Below are 19,919 nucleotides of genomic sequence, written 5' to 3' on the forward strand. Positions count from 1 at the left end.
TTTTTGCCCTTGCTTTTCGCTTCTCTTCTTTTCACAGCTATTTGTAAGGCCTCCTCAGACAGCCATTTTGCTTTTTTGCATTTCTTTTCCATGGGGATGGTCTTGATCCCTGTCTCCTGTACAATGTCATGAACCTCCGTCCATAGTTCATCAGGCACTCTATCAGATCTAGTCCCTTAAATCTATTTCTCACTTCCACTGTATAATCATAAGGGATTTTATTTAGGTCATACCTGAATGGTCTAGTGGTTTTCCCTACTTTCTTCAATTTAAGTCTGAATTTGGCAATAACGAGCTCATGATCTGAGCCACAGTCAGCTCCTGGTCTTCTTTTTGCTGATTGTATAGAGCTTCTCCATGTTTGGCTGCAAAGAATATAATCAATCTGATTTTGGTGTTGACCATCTGGTGATGTCCATATGTAGAGTCTTCTCTTGTGTTGTTGGAAGGGGGTGTTTGCTATGACTAGTGCATTCTCTTGGCAAAACTCTATTAGCCTTTGCCCTGCTTCATTCCCTATTCCAAGGCCAAATTTGCCTGTTACCCCAGGTGTTTCTTCACTTCCTACTTTTGCATTCCAGTACCCTATAATGAAAAGGACATCTTTTTCGGTGTTAGTTCTAAAAGGTCTTGTAGGTCTTCATAGAACCGTTCAACTTCAGCTTCTTCAGCGTTACTGGTTGGGGCATAGACTTAGATTACTGTGATATTGCATGGTTTGCCTTGGAAACGAACAGAGATCATTCTGTCATTTTTGAGACTGCATCCAAGTAGTGCATTTCGGACTCTTTTGTTGACTATGAGGGCTACTCCATTTCTTCTATTTTATATATATATATATACACACACACACATATATATACACATACATATATATACATACACACATATATACACACACACACACACATATATATCCTGCTAAGTCGCTTTAGTCGTGTCCGACTCTGTGCGACCCCATACATGGCAGCCCACCAGGCTCCCCTGTCCCTGGGATTCTCCAGGCAAGAATACTGGAGTGGGGTGCCATTGCCTTCTCCAATGCATGAAAGTGAAAAGTGAAAGTGAAGTTGCTCAGTCGTGTCCGACTCCTAGCGACCTCATGGACTGCTGCCTACCAGGCTCCTCCGTCTATGGGATTTTCCAGGCAAGAGTGCTGGAGTGGGGTGCCATTGCCTTCTCTGATATATATATATATATCAGTAGCTTTCTTAAATGCCAACAATCATTACTTAAAATTTTAACTGGGGAAATCACATTTATAACAAGAATATAAAGTACTTGGGAATAAGTCTAACAGGAACAACATACCATAAAGGACCTGGGAATCTATCAATCTAACAAGCCATATGAAGTGCCCACTTTGGACCAGATCGTGGCTATGGTTAGCTCAAGACCTCCTGGTTCCCACTTTAGTACTCTCTGCATTGGACAGACTTTCACTCAAGAATATGACCCAATGAACACAGGAAACAATATTCAACTTCATTAGTCATCAGGGAAATACAAAACCACAATGAGATACTACTGCACAGTCATTAAGATGTTTTTCTCAAAACAACAGAAAATAAGCACTGGCAAGAATGGGGAGAAACTGGAACCTTCTCACACTGTTGGTGAGATTATAAACTCACCTGACAATTCCTTAAGAGGTAAAACACAGCATTATCATATGACCTAGCATTTCTACCCAAGATAACTGAAAGCATTGTTTTTGTTCAGTTGGTAAGTTGTGTCCAATTCTTTGTGACTCTACGAACAGCAGCACACCAGGCTTCCCTGTCCTGCACCATCTCCTGGGGCTTGCTCGAACTCATGTCCATTGAGTCGATGATGCCATCCAACCATCTCATCCTCTGTCACCCCCTTCTCCTCTTATCCTCAATCTTTCCCAGCATCAGAGTCTCTTCCAATGAGTCAACTCTTCAGATCAGGTGGCCAAAGTACTGGAGCTTCAGCTTCAGCCCCAGTCCGTCCAAGGAATATTCAGGGTTGACTTCCTTTAGGATTGACTGGTTTGATCTCCTTGCTGTCCAAAGGACTCTCAAGAGTCTTCTTGAAAACTTATGTCCACACAAAAATCTGTATATAAATGTTTACCGCAGTATTCACAGTAGCCAAAGAGTAGAAATAACTCAAGTGTCCATCATCTGATGAATGATGTTGTACCAATACAATGGAAAACTACTGACCTATAAAAAGGCATGAGATACTGATGCATATTCACCTGGCTAGAGGAAAACTCCATCTCCATTCTACATGGTGAACTGCACCACCTTGCATATCCCACTCTCTGGCTTAGGCCCTGTCCTGGCAATCCTGCCAGGACCTCCTGCCACAGCAGACCTGCAGAGCCTGCTAGACAACCCTGTGCCAGCCGCTCCTGCTCTCTGTGGGGCCTTTGACAGACTCCTCTTCCTTTCCCAACTGGCACCGTCCCAGCGTGGTTATGGCAGACATCCGAGCCAGCATCAGCCATCCCTGTCACAACTTCTGCTCTCACCCTGCCAATCCGCAACTTCAAGAGGAGAACCAACCACACTAGGAGCTTCTGAAAGCAAGGCCAGTGCTAGAGTCTTCTGCATTGATTCAGCACACAGCAGGGTGCCTGGAGGCACTGAATCAACACACCTCGTGGAGGAGCCTGGCTGCATTCTGGGGTGGCATCCTGGTGCAGTAGCAGGTCTCACATCCCTGTGCTGACTGGCATTGGCTCAGCTGCCAGGTCAGGGTTTGTGACTCAAGCCAGGCCCCTAGGGTACTCTGGCAATCACATTCCTTAATCAGCTCCCTTTGTCACCTGGCATGACTCCTTTCAACCCGTAACTGTCTGGCTGGTTCCTCACAGCCCAGCACAAGACTGTCTCCTCCTCCACAGGCCCCTCGGCCACCTCATGTGTGTACGTGATAAGAACAGGAACAACAGCTGACATGAATGGAGCACTGACTGAGGTTCATACCATCTCTCTACCAGCCTCTCAGCCATCCTGTCATTATCCTCAGTCAAATATGATGCACAATGTTTAATGAAATGTAATTTATAATAGCAAAGACCCAGAGTCTGCCTTAATATCCATCAGAAGTCATGTACTGAAAACTATTTTAATTGCCTAAAAAAATACAATATAAGGTTACACACATAAACAAGATAAAGATACATCAATCTGTGTTTCTAGTAAGAGCAGGATAGATTATTTGGAGCTGCCTTCCAATTAAGAACAGATGACACCACCCTTATGGCAGAAAGTGAAGAAGAACTAAAGAGCCTCTTGATGAAAGTGAAAGAGGAGAGTGAAAAAGTTGCCTTGAAGCTCAGCATTCAGAAAACTAAGATTATAGCATCCAGTCCCATCACTTCATGGCAAATAGATGGGGAAACAGTGGCTGACTTTATTTTTCTGGGCTCCAAAATCACTGCAGATGGTGATTGCAGCCATGAAATTAAAAGACGCTTACTCCTTGGAAGGAAAGTTATGACCAACCTAGACAGCATATTAAAAGGCAGAAACATTACTTTGCCAACAAAGGTCCATCTAGTCAAGGCTACATTTTTTCCAGTGGTCATGTATGGATGTGAGAGTTGGACTATAAAGAAAGCTGAGTGCCGAAGAATTGATGCTTTTGAACTGTGTTGTTGGAGAAGACTCTTGAGAGTCCCTTGGACTGCAAGGAAATCCAACCAGTCCATCCTAAAGGAGATCAGTCCTGGGTGTTCACTGGAGGGACTGATGTTGAAGCTGAAACTTCAATACTTTGGCCACCTGATGCAGAGAGCTGAGTCATTTGAAAAGACCCTGATGCTGGGAAAGATTGAGGGTGGGAGGACAAAGGAACGACAGAGGATGAGATGGTTGGATGGCATCACTAACTCAATGGACATGGGTTTGGGTGGACTCCGAGGGTTGGTGATGGACACGGAGGGCTGGCGTGCTGTGGTTCATGGGGTTGCAAAGAGTCGGACATGACTGAGAGACTGAACTGAAAATGGGCAATTTTAAAAGGCATACCCTTAATGGCCCTGAAGAACTCACAAAATGGTAAAACAACAACAAGCATGGATGGCAAAACCTAAGAGACAGCAGGAAATTCAGAGATGTAGGAACCCATGCTGGACAAATTTTGCCTTTGATTTTGGCAACCTTCCAAGACAGGAAAGGGGACTGTAGTTTAGGACCATGGCTGCCTAAATTGAGGAAACTATTTAATAGAAAATTCTTTTCACATCAAACTGGGACACCAGAGGACCATATCCTTGGGGTTAAGAGTGACTCTCAAACAAACTTGCCCCCTCCCAATTCAACCTCCACAGGACTGCAAGGAAGCGGCCTTGGTGCTATGGAAACAAAGGGAAATAATTAGACCTTTGTTTTAAGTTGTCCCAGGCTAATAAATGTCCTAAGGCAGCTGACAAAGTCAAATAGAAATCTTCTCTAGAAGAAGGTACATTTATCCTAGACTTAGGCTTCAAAGAATCCCCATATAAATATTTCAAGGGCAATAGTAATACACAGCCAAAAATAACCAAGCACATGAGGAAATAAAGCTTCCCTGGTGGGTCAGTGGTAAAGAATCTGCCTGCAATGCAGGAGAATGGGGTTCAATGCCTGGGTTGGGAAGATCCCCTGGAGAAGGGAATGGAACCCCAATCCAGTATTCTTGCCTGGAGAATTCCATAGACAGAGGAGCCTGGAGGGCTACAGTCCATGGGGTCACCAAGAGTCAAACACAACTTAGCAACTAAACAGCAACAGAGTGAGAACCATAAAAAAGATTATACAAACAAGCCAAGACTTGACTAGATTATTAGTAAAGAAGTCAAATTGGACAATAAACATATGAAAAGATGCCCAACTTTATTAGTAACCAGAATGATGCAAATTAAACCATAAAAATACAAAATCACACACCCACTAGTAACTAAAATCATACTGAAGTCTGACAGTACCAAGTGTTGGTGAGGGGTGTGGCTCAACATAAACACATCTATGTTGTTGATAGGAATATAAAATGGTACAACTATTTTGGAAGGGGGCTTCCCTGATAGCTTAGTTTGTAAAGAATCTGCCTGCAATGCAGGAAACCCCGGTTCCATTCCTGGATCAGGAAAATCCGCTGAAGAAGGGATAGGCTACCCACTCCAGTATTCTTGGGCTTCCCTTGTGGCTTAGCTGGTAAAGACTCTGCCTGTAATGTGGAAGACCTGGGTTTGATCCCTGGGTTGGGAAGATCCCTTGGAGAAGGGAAAGGCTACCCACTCTAGTAATCTGGCCTGGAGAATTCTATGGACTGTATAGTCCAAGGGGTCACAAAGAGTCAGACACAACTGAGTGACTTTCACTTCCACTTCATTCCAGAAGATGGTGTGGCATGACTTGATAAGACTGAAGGTACAAGCATTGACTACTTCACCCAGAAATGCCACTCCTAGGTAGAACCCAAGGACAGCAATGCTCAAACACTCAAAAATTGAGAATCTCAAAAAGCTTTTGTTTATGTGGTTTATATCCATTGATACTTGTCATTTAGAAATTAAAACTGAGAAAAATCTAAACCACAAGAAGACACAACCACATGTTCCATTAGCCACCAGAGTAATGTTATTACACGTCATATCAACTTCAGAAAACACTGTACATGCACTAGAAAACAATGCAAAATGCATTTAACATCTTAGTGTTATTATGAAAATAGCTAGATCTTGTGGACTCCTGAAAAGGCCTTGGGTGTCCTCCAAGTGTCCCCAGACCACAGTTTAAGAACCAGTACCCTAGACGCATATATACAATGGAATACTAATCAGCCATAAGAAAGAATGAAATGTCATTTGCAGCAACATGGATGGACCTACAGTTAATCATACTATGTGAAGTCAGAACAAGAAAGAGAAATACTATATGATATCAGTTATATGTGGAATCTGAAATATGGGACAAATGAGCCTATCTATGATATAGAAACAGACTCACAGAGAACAGACTTGGGGTTGCCAAGGAGGGGATGAAGGAGGGATGCAGTGGGGGTTTGGAATTGGCAGATGCAAACTGATATATATATAGAATGGGTAAACAATAAGGTCCTACTGTATTGCATAGGGAGCTATATTCAAAATCCTATGATAAACCATAATGAAAAAAATACATATGTATAACTGAGTCACTGTGCTCGACAGAAGAAACTAACACAATGTTCTAAATCAACTATACTCCAGTAAATGAAAAAGGAACCAGTACCCCAGAGGAACTTGTAGATATCTGCCTAAGAATAGTTATGCCAGAACTGTTTGAAATGTTCAAAAACTGGAAACAACCCAAAAGCCCATCAATAAGATAATGAATTTTTTTTACTTGTGGTATATTCAAACAGTGGAATAACACATAGCAATGAAAATGAATGAGCCACAAATACACACAACAGATCATTAGTAATGCTGAAGGAAAAGAGGCAAAAGTCAAAAGCCTATATAGAGTGTAATTCCATTTCTACAAGGCTAGAGGAGAGGCCAAACTAGACTGTACTATTTGGGGCCACATGATACATGGTAGAAGAATAAAGCAAAAAAAAAAAAAAAATGACTACAGAAAAGGCAGGCTAGTGTCAGCTCTAAGGGGAGGATGGGGCTGTGACCAGTAGGGCACACAGAGGTCCACTGGGTACCGTCAACATTCCATTTCTTGGCCTGATTGGTGATGACACAGATCTTCACTTTATATTTTGTTAAAGGCCTTGCACACTTTTCTATATGCCATATTTCACAATAAGGGGAAAAGCCATACACAGTTCAATACTAATAATGTGGAATACATATTTCTACAGAGGAAAAAATGCTTTTGAAATACTGTATTCTATAGGGAATTCCCTGGCAGTCCAGTGGTTAGGACTCAGCACTGTCACTGCCAGGGCCCCAATTTAGTCCCTGACTGGGGAACTAAGATCCTGCGAGACACACAGCACAGCCAAAAAAAACAGAAAAGAAAGACTGTATTCCAATGTGTTAAGAGTGGTTAACCTTGGGTTTTCTACATTTTCCAAGTTTACTACAAAGAGCACATATTACTCTTGTAACCATGTAAACACCTAGTATTGTCAGACTTCGTTATAATTTTTAGCTTACTGGAGGGTATGCAATTTTATCTTATTACAGTTTAATTTGCAACTCACCAATTACTAATGAGGTTGAGCATCTTTTCATGTTTGTTGTCCAATTTGATTTCTTCTTCTATGAATTGCCTGGTCAAGTCTTTGGCTCATTTTTCTTTTTATTCTTTCTTAACAGTTCTCAGAAAATTGTAAAACATATTTAAAAAGACAAGGTCATCAGCTAAAACTGAAAACTAATAAGGATGAACACAAAATAGATGAGCCACCTGTGGGAATCCATGCAGAAAATAGCTACCTAAGGAAATTGGTGATGTGCCTGATCAAACTAGGATGAGCTCAAAGCTCACCAGGAGCTGACCGTGCTTTCCTAGAGTCAGCTGGAGCTGGTACCACTCCATAAAGGTTAGCTGTGATCTGCTTTTCTCTAACGTGTATCCTGGGGCAATGTGACAATGACAGAACTTCAGTGACTTGTGAGGAATACTGAAAATGAAGAGTGCAGTCACAAAGAATCTCTACAGCAGCCGGTCTCAGCCTTGGTGGTTCTGCTCCCAGGGGGCACTGGGCAATGTCTGGATTCATTTGGGGTTGGCAGACTTGGCAGAGGGGACTCCTGGCATCTAGTGGGGAGAAGCCAAGAATGCTAAGTATCTTATGATGCACAGGAGAGGCCACTGCCAATGACTTCTCCAATCCTAAATGTCAACAGTGCCATGGTTGAGAAACCCTGATCAACAGCCTCTATGGTTTTTCCAGTAGTTATGTATGAATGTGAGAGTTGGACCATAAAGAAAGCTGAGCACCAATGAATTGATGCTTTTGAACTGTGGTGTTGGAGAAGACTCTTGAGAGTCTCTTGGAAAGCAAGGAGATCAAACCAGTCCATCCTAAAGGAAATCAGTCCTGAATATTCATTGGAAGGACTGATGCTGAAGTTGAAGCTCCAATACATTTGTCACCTGATGCAAAGAACTGACTCAGTGGAAAAAGACTCTGATGCTGTGAAAGATTGAAGGCAGGAGGAGAAGGAAATAACAGGGGACAAGATGGTTGGATGGCATCACCGACTCAATGGACATGAGTTTGAGCAAGCTCTGGGAGTTAGTGATGGACAGGGAAGCCTGGTGTGCTGCAGTCCATGGGGTCGCAAAGAGTCTGACACAACTGAGGGACTGAACTGGGGGTAAAAAGTGCTCAACCTTCCATGACCCTTCTCCACGTGGAAACAGTGATTGGTGGAGAAAGGCAAATCCCCATGCTGACCCCCCTCGACAGGGGTGCTCCAAAAGCCCTTGAGACCCACCATGCAACTACCTGGGGGAGGAACTTCTAGCCAAAAGGGAGGACAAACATGAAGATGCCAGAGCGATGGAGTGCTTAGCATATTGGAGGACCAACAAGCCACCCCCAGGCAGGGGTGGGAGCCAAGGTCAGAGAATGGGTAGTCCCCATTCTGTTGGGACTTGTAGGTCACAGTAGGGATTTAGATTTACTGTCATTACAACTGGAAGCTGTTGGAGGGTTCTGCTGCTGTGTGGAGGCTGGAGTGTAGGGGGCAGGAGTGTACTCAGAGACACTTGTAGGAAAGTCACTGCCAGTCACAGCCAGGGCTCCAATGAGAGGGTACGGTGGCCCAACCAAGGGAGGCAGCCAGAGACGAAGTCAAAAGTGGTGGAAGTCTGGATGAGTTGAGGGTGGTCACAGGTGAGTCTTCTGACAGTTCAGATACGGGCTATGAAGAAAATAGCCATGGAAGAGTGGCCAAAGCCCCTAGCAGGATGGATTGCCAATTACACAGGTGGGAGGAGCAGGTCTGGAGGCAGCCAGCAGCAGCTTAGGCTCTCACTGGGTCTTCTGTGATGCCAATGAGCAGGGATCATGTTAAAATAAGTTAACATGGCTGCGCAGGGCAGGGGCCATTTGGTTGCTGGATTGTGAGGAGGTCTGGAAATCCTGAGGAAATGGTGAGGACTCGGTGGGAGAGAAGAACTGAACTGGAAGGATTTCAATAACTTTAACACCAGCAAGGCATCAGATGACCACGTGGGGAGGGTGAATGCAGGAGCCTAAAGGTCAAGAGAAATCAGGACTGGGGATAGAAACTGAAGAGTCTTAAGCATGCAGATGGGATTTCAGTTCAAGCCATGAGGCTGCTGAAAGCACCTGATAAGCAAGCACAGGTAAACCAGGTGGACTATGTCCAAGACATGCCTGGGAGCCCTAAGGTCAGAGAGGAGAAGAAGAATGAAATGGCAAGGAATGACCACTGTGGCTTCCAGAAGCCAAGAGGAGAAAGTGCTTCCAGGGGGGGGGGGGTGGCATGATCACAGGTGTCAGATGACCCTGGGCTTTAGCCACACTGAAGTTATCATTGACCTTGGCCAGGAGCAGCTGTGGGAGAGGGCTATGAGGCCAAGTGTTGCTGCTACTGCTGCTAAGTCATTTCAGTCGTGTCCAACTCTGTGCGACCCCCAAGACGGCAGCCCACCAGGCTCCCCCGTCCCCGGGATTCTCCAGGCAAGAACACTGGAGTGGGTTGCCATTTCCTTCTCCAATGCATGAAAGTGAAAAGTGAAAGGGAAGTCGCTCAGTCGTGTCCAACTCCTAGCGACCCCATGGACTACAGCCTACCAGGCTCCTCCGTCCATGGGATTTTCCAGGCAAGAGTACTGGAGTGGGGTGCCACTGCCTTCTCCAGAGGCCAAGTGTTATGAAGAAATTAATGGGAGTCCCAAACCACTACAAGTCCACATGGTATAGTGTATTTTACCAACAAAAGATTGAAACAGTTTTTGTTTCTTTCTTTTTAGGCATTACTACTTTGGATTTTTGATCCCCTCCACCCGACCTCTTTTTTTTTAGCTAGATGATAGAACCAAATGAATGAATGGTGAGAAAGTAAGAAAAGATAGCCTAGAACTCTGCAAGAAGCCAAGGGGATATGAAGAGCAACAAAATTAGAATTGCTCCTAGGACAGTTCTTCCTCTGAGCTCATTGGGACTCAACCCAGCTCACTCATTCAGCGGGCACTTTGGCTCTGGTCAATAAAAACTTTTGTAAATGGAAGCCCTGAATGCTCATTAGAACCCAGCAAGCAAGGAAGGAAAGTGGCCCTTCGGCAGATGGCCTCTTTCCCATTCTCCTCCCCTCCCGGGAGCCTAACTTTGCTAATATCTTGATAACACAGCCTGTTTGTAGTAGCAGTTAATTGGCTACTCCAACAATTCTGTGAGGCCAACAAAGCAGAGAGGTCAGCAGCCTCTTGGTGCAGATAAGGCAACTGTCGCCAGCAAATGGTGGGGCCACACTGGAATGCAGTCCCTGTGTTCATCCCGTCATCCCAGGCTAGCTGAAGCAGCAATAAACGTGAAAAGGAGGTCAGAACAAGTCGCCTGTGGCCTTGACACTGTTTGGGGGGGTCATGAATTCTGCACTGCAACAATGCTTCCTGCTGAGGGTACCGCCTCTCATTTGGAAAATAATCCCACACAGAACACCTTGCAATGCCAGCCAGATGCTGTCTGGCTGCTCCTTTAAACAGATGTTCACTGGGCAGGGCACTCCTTTCTGTGGGCTTCCACAACAGTTTTCAAAGTGTTTTTGTTTCAAAGCTGCACAACCCTCGGACATCGGATGAGCAGACCCAGGTAGGAAATGAACAAAAACAGAGCTGAAAACCACCTGAAGGTGCAGTGGCCGTCCAGGCCCACCCAGTTCTGCTCTGGTCCTCCCCCCCAACCTGCCTGGGGACAGAGGGGAGCCTGCAGCACACCCCGCCTCCTCAGCAAAGGGGCAGGCACCACGCAGACAAAGAAGGCCTGGCTGCTGGCCACAGACTGCACCTGCTTCCAGTGCAGCTGTTAGGACAGGAGGGGGGCAAGGCCTTTGGGGGACACAGCCGGGGACCCCGGATACAGGTGGCCTCCCGCACAAGGCACAGTCTGCAATCTTCTTGTGAAGCAGTTTAAAATCAAAGCCAGGCAAAAGACCACCAACCGCTTTTCAGAGCCCTCATAGATGTTTCAAAGCGTTCACTGCCGCACCAAGAACGTCGTGCTCAGGCCCTCGGTCATGTCCGACTCTTTGCGACCCCATGAGCTATAGCCTGCCAGGCTCCTCTTGTCCATGAGATTTCCCAGGCAAGGAGACTGGAGTGGGTTGCCACTTCCTTCTTCCCTACTCTGGGGATCAAACCCCGTGCCTTCTCCATTGGCAGGCAGATTCTTTACCACTGAGCCACCTGGAAAGCCCTAACCACAATCCAATTTTCTGCACATTTATTTTAAAATCCTGAACTCTGAGTAGATTAGGGATTGATTTAAAATGGCAAAATAGGGCCTTGCCTGGTGGTCCAGTGGCTAAGACAACAGAGGAGGCTTGGGTTCCGCCCCTCCCTGGTCAGGGAACAACATCCCACATACCACAATGAAGACCTGGTGCAGCCAAATAAGTTAATTAAATGGCAAATGAAAACAATATAAAGGAACATCACAAGCTATGTTTTTTCAAAGAATGAAGAGGACTATAAGATCTACCCTTAGCTTCTCCTAGCTTCCTCTTGCTGCTGTAACAAATGATGCCAAATGTAATGCCCTAAAATAATGCATGCTTTTTTCTTACAGTTTGGGAGGTCAGAAGTCCGTAGTCTCACTGGGCTACATTAAGGTGTCACCAGGGCTTCATTCCTTCTGAAAGCTCTAGGGGAGAGTTTGTGTGGGTGTTCCTTGGCTCCTTCCATCTTCAGAACTGACCCCAGCCAGCTGAACCTTTCTCTCAGGACATCACACTGACCGTGACTTCTCCATATTTAAAGGAATCTTGTCCTTTCATTGGCCAGCATAACCCAGGAGAATCTTATTTGAAGCTCAGCTGATCAGCAACCTAATTTCATCTGCTACCTTAATTCCCCTTTACTATTGAGGGAGGAGACAGGCAGGCCCCGGGTTAACCTGCTGCAACCGGTTTCATGCTGATCCTTTGACATAAACTACCAATAGGGATTAAGTACCCTGACTGGATAAAAGACAAAGCAGCCTACAGCAGCCTCCTCATTTTTGTGGTCGACAGTTCCCAGCCTGACACACGCACTGAAAGGGTCCCAAGTCATCCTCTAGTAACCCTGGACACACTGTAATATTATATGATCAGCATTGTGGCTTCCTCTCCTCCCAGAGGGTTTTGCTCAGGTGCTCACTGGAAAAGACCCAAAATTGTGCTTGGTGGAAACCCAAATAAGGAACTGCAGATGACACGATCATAGGGGACACAAAAGGAGGGTCACCCAAGACATAGCTACCCTACTCCACAAGTTGGCCCGTGTGCTCTCTCACGTGTCCTGTGCTTCTAACAAACTCTGTAGCTGCTTTGCAATCTTGGTCTCTCTGTTGAATTCTCTCTTCAAAGACAACGACTGACATCTCCTTGCCTGCCAAAATCACTATGTAAACTCAAGTAGTCAGAGGTTCCAGAGACATCTTTGGGAGCCATTATCATTCTGCCTCCTATAGCTTCCTGGGCGTGCTCGGCATGCTAAAGTCTCTTCAGTCATGTCCAACTCTTTGTGACGCCATGGACTATAGCCCACCAGGCTCCTCTGTCCATGGGATTTCCCAGGCAAGAATACTGGAATGGGTTCCCATTTCCTTCTCCGGGGGATCTTTCCAACCCAGGGACTGAACCCACATCCCTTATGTCTCCTGCAACGGCAGGCGGGTTCTTTACCACTAGCGCCAACTGGGAAGCCCCCATGGCTTCCGAGCTGCCAACACTTGGAATACTGACGTGCATAAAAGGTTTTCTCACCCATTTCTATTACCTGTTTAGGGCAGCTTTTGGCTGGTACATGCAAACCAAGCCTGGCCAGTCAGTGAACCTGTGAGGCAGCCTCAGGGAGGGCTAAGCCTGGGTTGGTGAACAGAAAGCCCCACAGCTCGCCCCCTAACCCTACACACAGAGCAGAAGAGGAATAGCATCGAGTGCAAAGGGTAGAAGCAGGCACATAGCAGGGAAAGCACCAATACCAGGTTGGGGAAGAACCCAGAACAGGAAAGTTAGCTCACCTGGAAAGGATCTTTCCTGAACTCATAAAACCAAAAATCAGCTGCTCCCCACACTCCCCTGCTCAGCCAAACAGCCTTGTTACCCTCATCAGAGTCATCTCTGCTGCACGCAGCTTGGGGCCCTTCCTCCTGGCTGATTTCCGTGTGTGTGTGTTTAACACACACACACACATTTTTGTTACCTGGTATCCAAAGTGATGGAGGGGTTGGGGATGGGACCTTTGCCAATGAGGAAGGGGTTGAAAACCGATCAAAACGGGCCTAAAAGGCAAAGAGTCCCTAGAGCCTGTTAGCCCAGTGCAATGACTGGGGTGCATAAGGGCAACCCTGAGCCATGCAGGACAGGGAAGGGTCCCCTCTGCCTAGGATGCACCTTTGCAGGGACCATTCCTGCACTCAGGCAAGCAGGGTGAAGCAGTCCCAGGGCACATTGCAGATGCCCCTGCAGCCTGTCTGGCTCAAACTCAATAGCCCAAGTCAGCCCACAGGGCTTCTGCCTGAATCCCAGCACCACCAGCACTTGGAGCCAACCTGTGCACACATGCACTCCCTTGCCCAACCAAGCTCAACAGCCCTGAAGACCAACCCCAACCCCAGGGTCACATGCTGCCACCTCCTTCATCTCTTCTGCTTGGACTAGAGTGAATTTGTTTCAAACAGAAACATAATCCACATATTGGCCGGCAGTGGCTCAGATGGTAAAGAATCTGCCTCCAATGCAGGAGACCTAGGTTCAATCCCTGGGTCAGGTAGATCCCCTGGAGAAGGGAATGGCAACCCACTCCAGTATTCTTGCCTGGAGAATCCCATGGCCAGAGGAGCCTGGGGGGCTATAGTCCATAGGGTCACAAGAGTCTGACATGACTGAGCAATTAAACAACACCCTTTTAAAGTACACAATTTAGTAGTCCTGGTACATTCACAAGGTTGTACACCTACCACCTCTATCCACTTCCAGAACATTTCCACCACCGTGAAAGGAAACCCTGTACCTATTCAGCAGTCACTTTTCATTCTCCTCAGACCCTGGCAACCACTAATCTACTTTTTGCGTCTATGGATTTGCCAACTCTGGACATTACATCTAAATGGAATCATGCCATATGTGTGCTTTGGTGTCTGGCTTCATTTAGTATAATATTTTCAAAGTTTGCATTGCGTAATTTTTGCAATAGTTACTGACACAGAGCTCACTTGGAGCCAGGTGTTGTGCTAAGTGCTTCATCCATTTATTCTCATTTAATCATAATAACAATCCCATGAGGCAGATGGTGCTATTATCCCCATTTTCTAGATGAGAAAACTGAGGCACCAAGAAGTTAAGTGACTTGCCCTGCATCATGGTAGTTCTGGCTGGGCAGGCTGGCTCTGCAGCCCTCTTGGCTGGGCTACTTCTTTAAAAGAAAAAAAAAAAAAAACAGGTTTTTTTTTGGGTGGCTGAGGAATGTAGCATGTGGGATCTTAGCTCCACAAGCAGGGACTGAACCTATGTCCCAGACATTGGGCTCAGAGCCTTAACCACTGGCCCACTAGGGAAGTCCCTGGGCTGCCTCTCTTTAAGGTAGCAGGCACTTGGCTATTTGCCAACACGCTCATCACAAATTCTTCACCACGTCTAACATTTCTGGGACCTGCTCCATCCCTGGGTATATCTGCATTTACAATCCCTCCTTTGCTTATGCAGATAAACCTGAGTTCAAGTCCAAAACCTTACTGGACCACGTGTTTTTCATCCAAGCTATGGGTTACCACTCAGTTACTTTTCAAGGCTGTATGCAAACAGCCACTATGGGGTAGTTAGGAAGTGTAAATGTGTGAGGCACTAAGGGCCTGGCGCGTGGAAGACACGGGGCTAGTGGAATTGTCACCCGCCTGTACCACTGAGATCCTTCTCCCAGAAAGTCAAAAGCACAGCTTCCCATTTCTGTCGGTACAGACAGGTGACATACCTGTCCTCAATTTTTCAAAACTAGTAAAATACACAGTGGACTAAAAACCCATCAGTAATTAGAACAGGAATGCCTTGTTAACCGCCTTCTCAACTCCTGGGGGCCTAAAGTCTGTCTTGACATGCCAGAACCTGCAAGGATTTCACACACTGCTTCAAGGTTCTGAGCATTTTCTGAGTCCTGCTGGGCTAAGTCACACTTCATTACTGAGGACCAGGACCAAGAAGAAAATGGCTCTTGGGCAGGCCCACCTGATCCACCACTTTGGGGCTTCCGGAGAGTGAGTGGGGACCTAAGACCAGCTCTGAAACTGAAAGTGCTTGGATGCCCCAAGGGGACCACCAATGCAAAACCCAGATTTGCCACCTTGTTCTGCACAAAAGAACCAGGAAACTGAGTCCCTACCTTGAAACAAAAAAGATTGTTCTGGTTCAGCGTTAATTAAAATGTAAAAAGATCACTAGGAGGCCATCCTAAATGGGTGTGATCCTGGGTCTCCAGGGGCCTCTCATCTGGTAAGTGGGGATAGTATCTAAGAAGCAAAACTCCTGGGGCAATTAAAATATATGTGTGCATGTGTGTGTGAAGTGGTACACAGCAAGCACTCAGGAGATGGGAGCTGATGGAAGCAGGGCTTCAAATGTGAGGGTGACACATGCTTGGTTCGCTCAAGATACCTGGGTTGTTAGGCATTATACTGATGAGCAAACTGGATGAGCAAACCAAGCCACGTTCTGGCTTTCCCAAGGGCACTTGGCCAGTAAGGCGTAGGAGGGCCGCCTCCAGGTGTAAAGGCATTATGCCTAGCACTTAAAAGCAAGAACTGGAATTAGACAAGCCTGGAATCAAATTTCAGCTCTGCCACCTGAGGCAAGTTATTTCACCTGTGTGCCTCTGTGTCTTCCTCTGTAAGCTGGTTGCATCCCTTTGCAATTTCCTTCACCACTTTATAAATCACCCAGTGTAACCCATGATGGTGAAAACCTGAGGCCCGATCATTTAAATTCATCTTCTCAATGTGCCTACCATGTTGAAGACTTGAAGGCAGTATCCTTTTTCTAACTTTTTTGGGCTTCCACTTCCAGCTGTTCCATATCATTAGATGCATGTCAATCAAATGATCAAACTTTTTTTGCCACAAATGGATCATAAGCAAAATAAAAATCGTAACTCCAAAGGAAAAAATGGAATAAAAGTCAACAACCCTGTAACCTGCTTTGTTTTGCTTCACTGTGCTGACAACATAATATATAGACTATGATCAGTCTGTGCTCATTTTCTCCCCCACCAAGATGTCAGCTCCACAAGGACAGAGCCTGAAGTTCATCCACTGCTGCAGCATCCGTGTCTAGAATGGCACCTTTGTAGAATGCTGAATGGTTCTTCTTGTCTAGACTCCAGGAGGGTTGACCACATAAGAAACATTTCTGCATCTTTTGCAAAACTGCCTTGGACTATCTACTTTTTTGAAGTGTTCCTTATAAGTAAAATAACCTGCACTAGAACGCAGTTATAAGACATGATTTTGTTTTTGCTGAGCTCATGTGTTTTTCACTAGCTAAATCTGCCCTTGTGTCAGGAGAGCTCAGAGCACAATTCTGCGCTCAACTCCAGTGTTTTCCTCAACCTCTTTTTCTGAAGTGGAAATGAGATAAGCAAGCTAAGAACATTCTGCTGGGACTCCTTGGCGACCCTATTTTTAACCACAGACTGCATTTATTCTAAGATGCTTGTCAAACTTGAATGTGCCTGTGACCCGGGGATGTAGTGAAAGCAGAATCTGACTCAGTAGGTCAGGGGCGGGGCCTGGGATGCGGCATCCCTCACTAGTCCCAGGTGATGCTGCTGCAGGTCTTGGAACTTGCTTTCTTGATCTGGTAGACTTGTTCTCTCCCTCTCCTGGAGAAAACATCACCAATGGCTCGAAAACTGGAACGGGTGCCAGAAGCAGCTGCGGGGGCTCGTCAGACTTCCACATTGCCATTCCCCGTCCACCCCCACCCCATCCCCGCCAAGATCCTGACAAAGTAGGAGTGAGCCCCGGAGGCTCCTTGGGTGCTTCTGCTGCAGGTGGCCTAGAAACACCTTTGGAGAAGCCTTGCTCAAGGGAACGAGTGCTCTCTTCGTTTTCCCAACGGCAATCTCCTGGGGACAGCTGTTGTCACTGGTGGAGAAACCCTGTTCAGGATTTTAAGGGGGGACTCTCCCGCTCTTTGTAGCCGGGCACCAGGAGGGGTCCGGGTCTCTCCCCACCCACCACAGGGGTCACAGCAGGGTCGGCCCTCTGCTCGCACCCCTACCCCAACGTCCCTCACGGCCCCGCCTGCCCGCCGGCGGCCTCCGCAGCAGGCCCTCGGGCGGGCGCCGCGTCGCTCATGCGCACCACCGGGCCCTCGGGGCACTGGCCTCCAGCCCCGCCGGCCTACAGGGCGGGGACCCCACGTGCCCCCTACCCGCCTTACCTCTCTGGACAAGTGTGGTCAAGGAGAAAGCGAGGCAGATGAGGCACGCCCAGCGCCAGGCCACCATGGCTGGGAGCCGGCGGACAGGGCCCAGAAGAGTACAGTGAGCGCGAGAGAGCCCGAGGGGGAAGGTCGGGTAGGAGTGGGGAAGAAAGAGGAGGAGGAGCAGAAGGGGGAGGAGCCCTGCCCTCACTGCAGGGCCCCGCCCAAAAGTGGCGCGCGCGCGCGGCGCGGCCTTGAAAGGGCGGATGGGGGCGCGCACGAGCTCTGGTGCCGGGGCATGCGGGACCGGGTGAGGTGGGGCGGGACTGCGACTGTGGCGCGAGGGGCGGGGCGAGCCTGCAGCCTCGGGGGCGGGACGGCTGCGCGGGGGGCGGGGCCGCAGCCTGCGGGCGGTGCTGACGCTTGAGGGGCGTGGTCCGCGGGCACCCGGCAGGTCGCGCGGTCTGGGTCCTGGCCAGAGCCGGCGCGCGACTTGCGTGCCCCGTCACACCCCGCCCTCGAGAAGGAAGTCTTCGAGGTGGGCCCTGTGGCCCTGGAGCTGTGAGTCAAAAGTGACTGGGGACTCCAATTAAAATAAATTGATTAATTAAAAAAAATTTTTTTAAGTGACTGGGGAGCCGGAGGCGCTGGCAGCGAAGGTGTGCAGTGATTTCCACCCGGCGCGCGGGACACTTCCAGGGCCAGAAGCTGGACCCGAGGCGGCGCACGAGCCTGGTGCGTTCTGCCAGCCTGGTGACCTTGGGCAGGGCTGTTCCCCTTGTGGCCTTGGTGTCCTCCCGGTCAAAAGCTGTTCCCTAGGGGTACCTCCAGCTGCAGCGCCAGGACCAGGCACCCGCGCTCCTGCCCCTGTCACCTTGGCCGAACTTGCTTGTCAGAACCGTGGCTACACTCCGACTTGGCTGATCCTGCAGTAGAGCCCTGCCCAGAGATTTAAAAAAAAAAAAAAAAACACGTTTTGATGGCTGGCCACGGTTGGCAAACAGCGGCACGTCTTGAGGAAACGAGCCTGAGGCCAGGGGCCACGGGTTCAGGCTAGAGGGAAGTTGGGGGGCGACCTGCAGCCAGAGCGCCGCGGGCCCTGGGGACGAAAGAGGACCAGGGTCAGCTCCCCAAGGCTTTGATGAATGCGCTGAAAGCGCCAGTTCACATCTGCAGAGGCGATCTGTAAATGTGCTCAGTGACAGACACACATGCCACGTTCCTTTCCCATGAACTGCTCAAACAGAGTCCATCTCCTGGACCAGGCGAAATCAGATTCCTACACTGACTGTCACAGCAAAATGCCAGCTGCAGCCTTTGATGAGAGCACTCTCAAGAAAGGCTCTGGCTGCAGCCAGCTTTCAAAGACAAAGAGAAAGCGCCACTGCTTCCAGAGTCATCTGGCTGGTCCCTGTTGTTATTCTGCACAAGCTGTCCGGGACCACATCCTGCTGGGTGTAGGCTACTGCCACTGCCCTCCAGTGTCCCCTTGGTAGGCTTCCTGTGTCCCCCACCAGGCTGCACCTCCTTGGCCCTCAAAGAGTCTTCCCCCACCCTCTGAGCCATAGTGGTTGGGTGGGGGTCTCCCTGACATGGAGCCAAGATCTTTCTTTCTGTGACTTTTATCCATTGCTATGAATTCTTGGGTCTGCAAAAACAAAACATATAAAACTAACATATTCTTACTTTCAAGGCATTTTGTACTCTTGTAATAGCTAAAGAAATACTGGCTACTATGAGGTTGGGCACTAGCTCTGTATTCCAGGATGCGAATATGGCCCCAACTTTCCCACTAACTCTGGGTACCTCGAGCCATTCTCTTGCCCTCAGTCTTCAGGGATCCCGCCTATAAGGAAGACACTAGACATCATGGTGTTTTGGAGCCCTCCAGGCTCTGATGGATGAACCTCAGCATCTACACTGAGGACACTTGAGGAGGTGAGGTAAATGCAGCCTCTAGGCGAGGCATCTCAATCAAATGCAGCTGGGGCTCTAACTGGTCTAGACACCTCAATCCCAGCAGCAAGTCACTGGCCACAGTGAACGGGCAAGAGGACTGTCTTCTGGCTCAGAGGTGCTTGGCACACTGGCCTGTGGGTCAAATACAGACCACCATCCTGTTTGTATGACCTGCAAACTAGGAATGGTTTCAGTTCAGTTCAGTTCAGTGGCTCAGTCATGTCTAACTGTTTGTGACCCCATGGACTGCACCATGCCAGGCTACCCTGTCCATCACCAACTCCCAGAGCTTGCTCAAATTCATGTCCATTGAGTTGATGATACTTATTCAAACATCTCGTTCTCTGTTGTCCTTCTCCTCCTGTCTTCAATCTTTCCTAGCATCAGGGTCTTTTCCAATGAGTCACTT

At 47.8% G+C, this 19,919-nt stretch overlaps 1 protein-coding gene across 2 annotated transcripts in view; it reads right to left on the bottom strand.

The window, feature by feature from the left end:
• CD99L2 (CD99 molecule like 2) overlaps positions 1-17,713 on the bottom strand; it is a 121,582-nt gene extending 103,869 nt beyond the window's left edge. The window contains exon 1 of one of the 2 annotated variants that reach the window (XM_024988205.2): positions 17,570-17,713. In XM_024988205.2, the coding sequence (XP_024843973.1) occupies positions 17,570-17,636 (67 nt within the window). In that variant the 5' untranslated portion in view covers positions 17,637-17,713. The remainder of the gene's footprint in view (positions 1-17,569) is intronic. The other variant, NM_001083758.1, reaches the window with a different exon arrangement.
• Positions 17,714-19,919: the final 2,206 nt, after the last annotated feature.

The sequence above is a fragment of the Bos taurus genome, chromosome X (assembly GCF_002263795.3).
Source record: "Bos taurus isolate L1 Dominette 01449 registration number 42190680 breed Hereford chromosome X, ARS-UCD2.0, whole genome shotgun sequence".
In the NCBI taxonomy this organism is placed as follows: Eukaryota; Metazoa; Chordata; class Mammalia; order Artiodactyla; family Bovidae; genus Bos; species Bos taurus.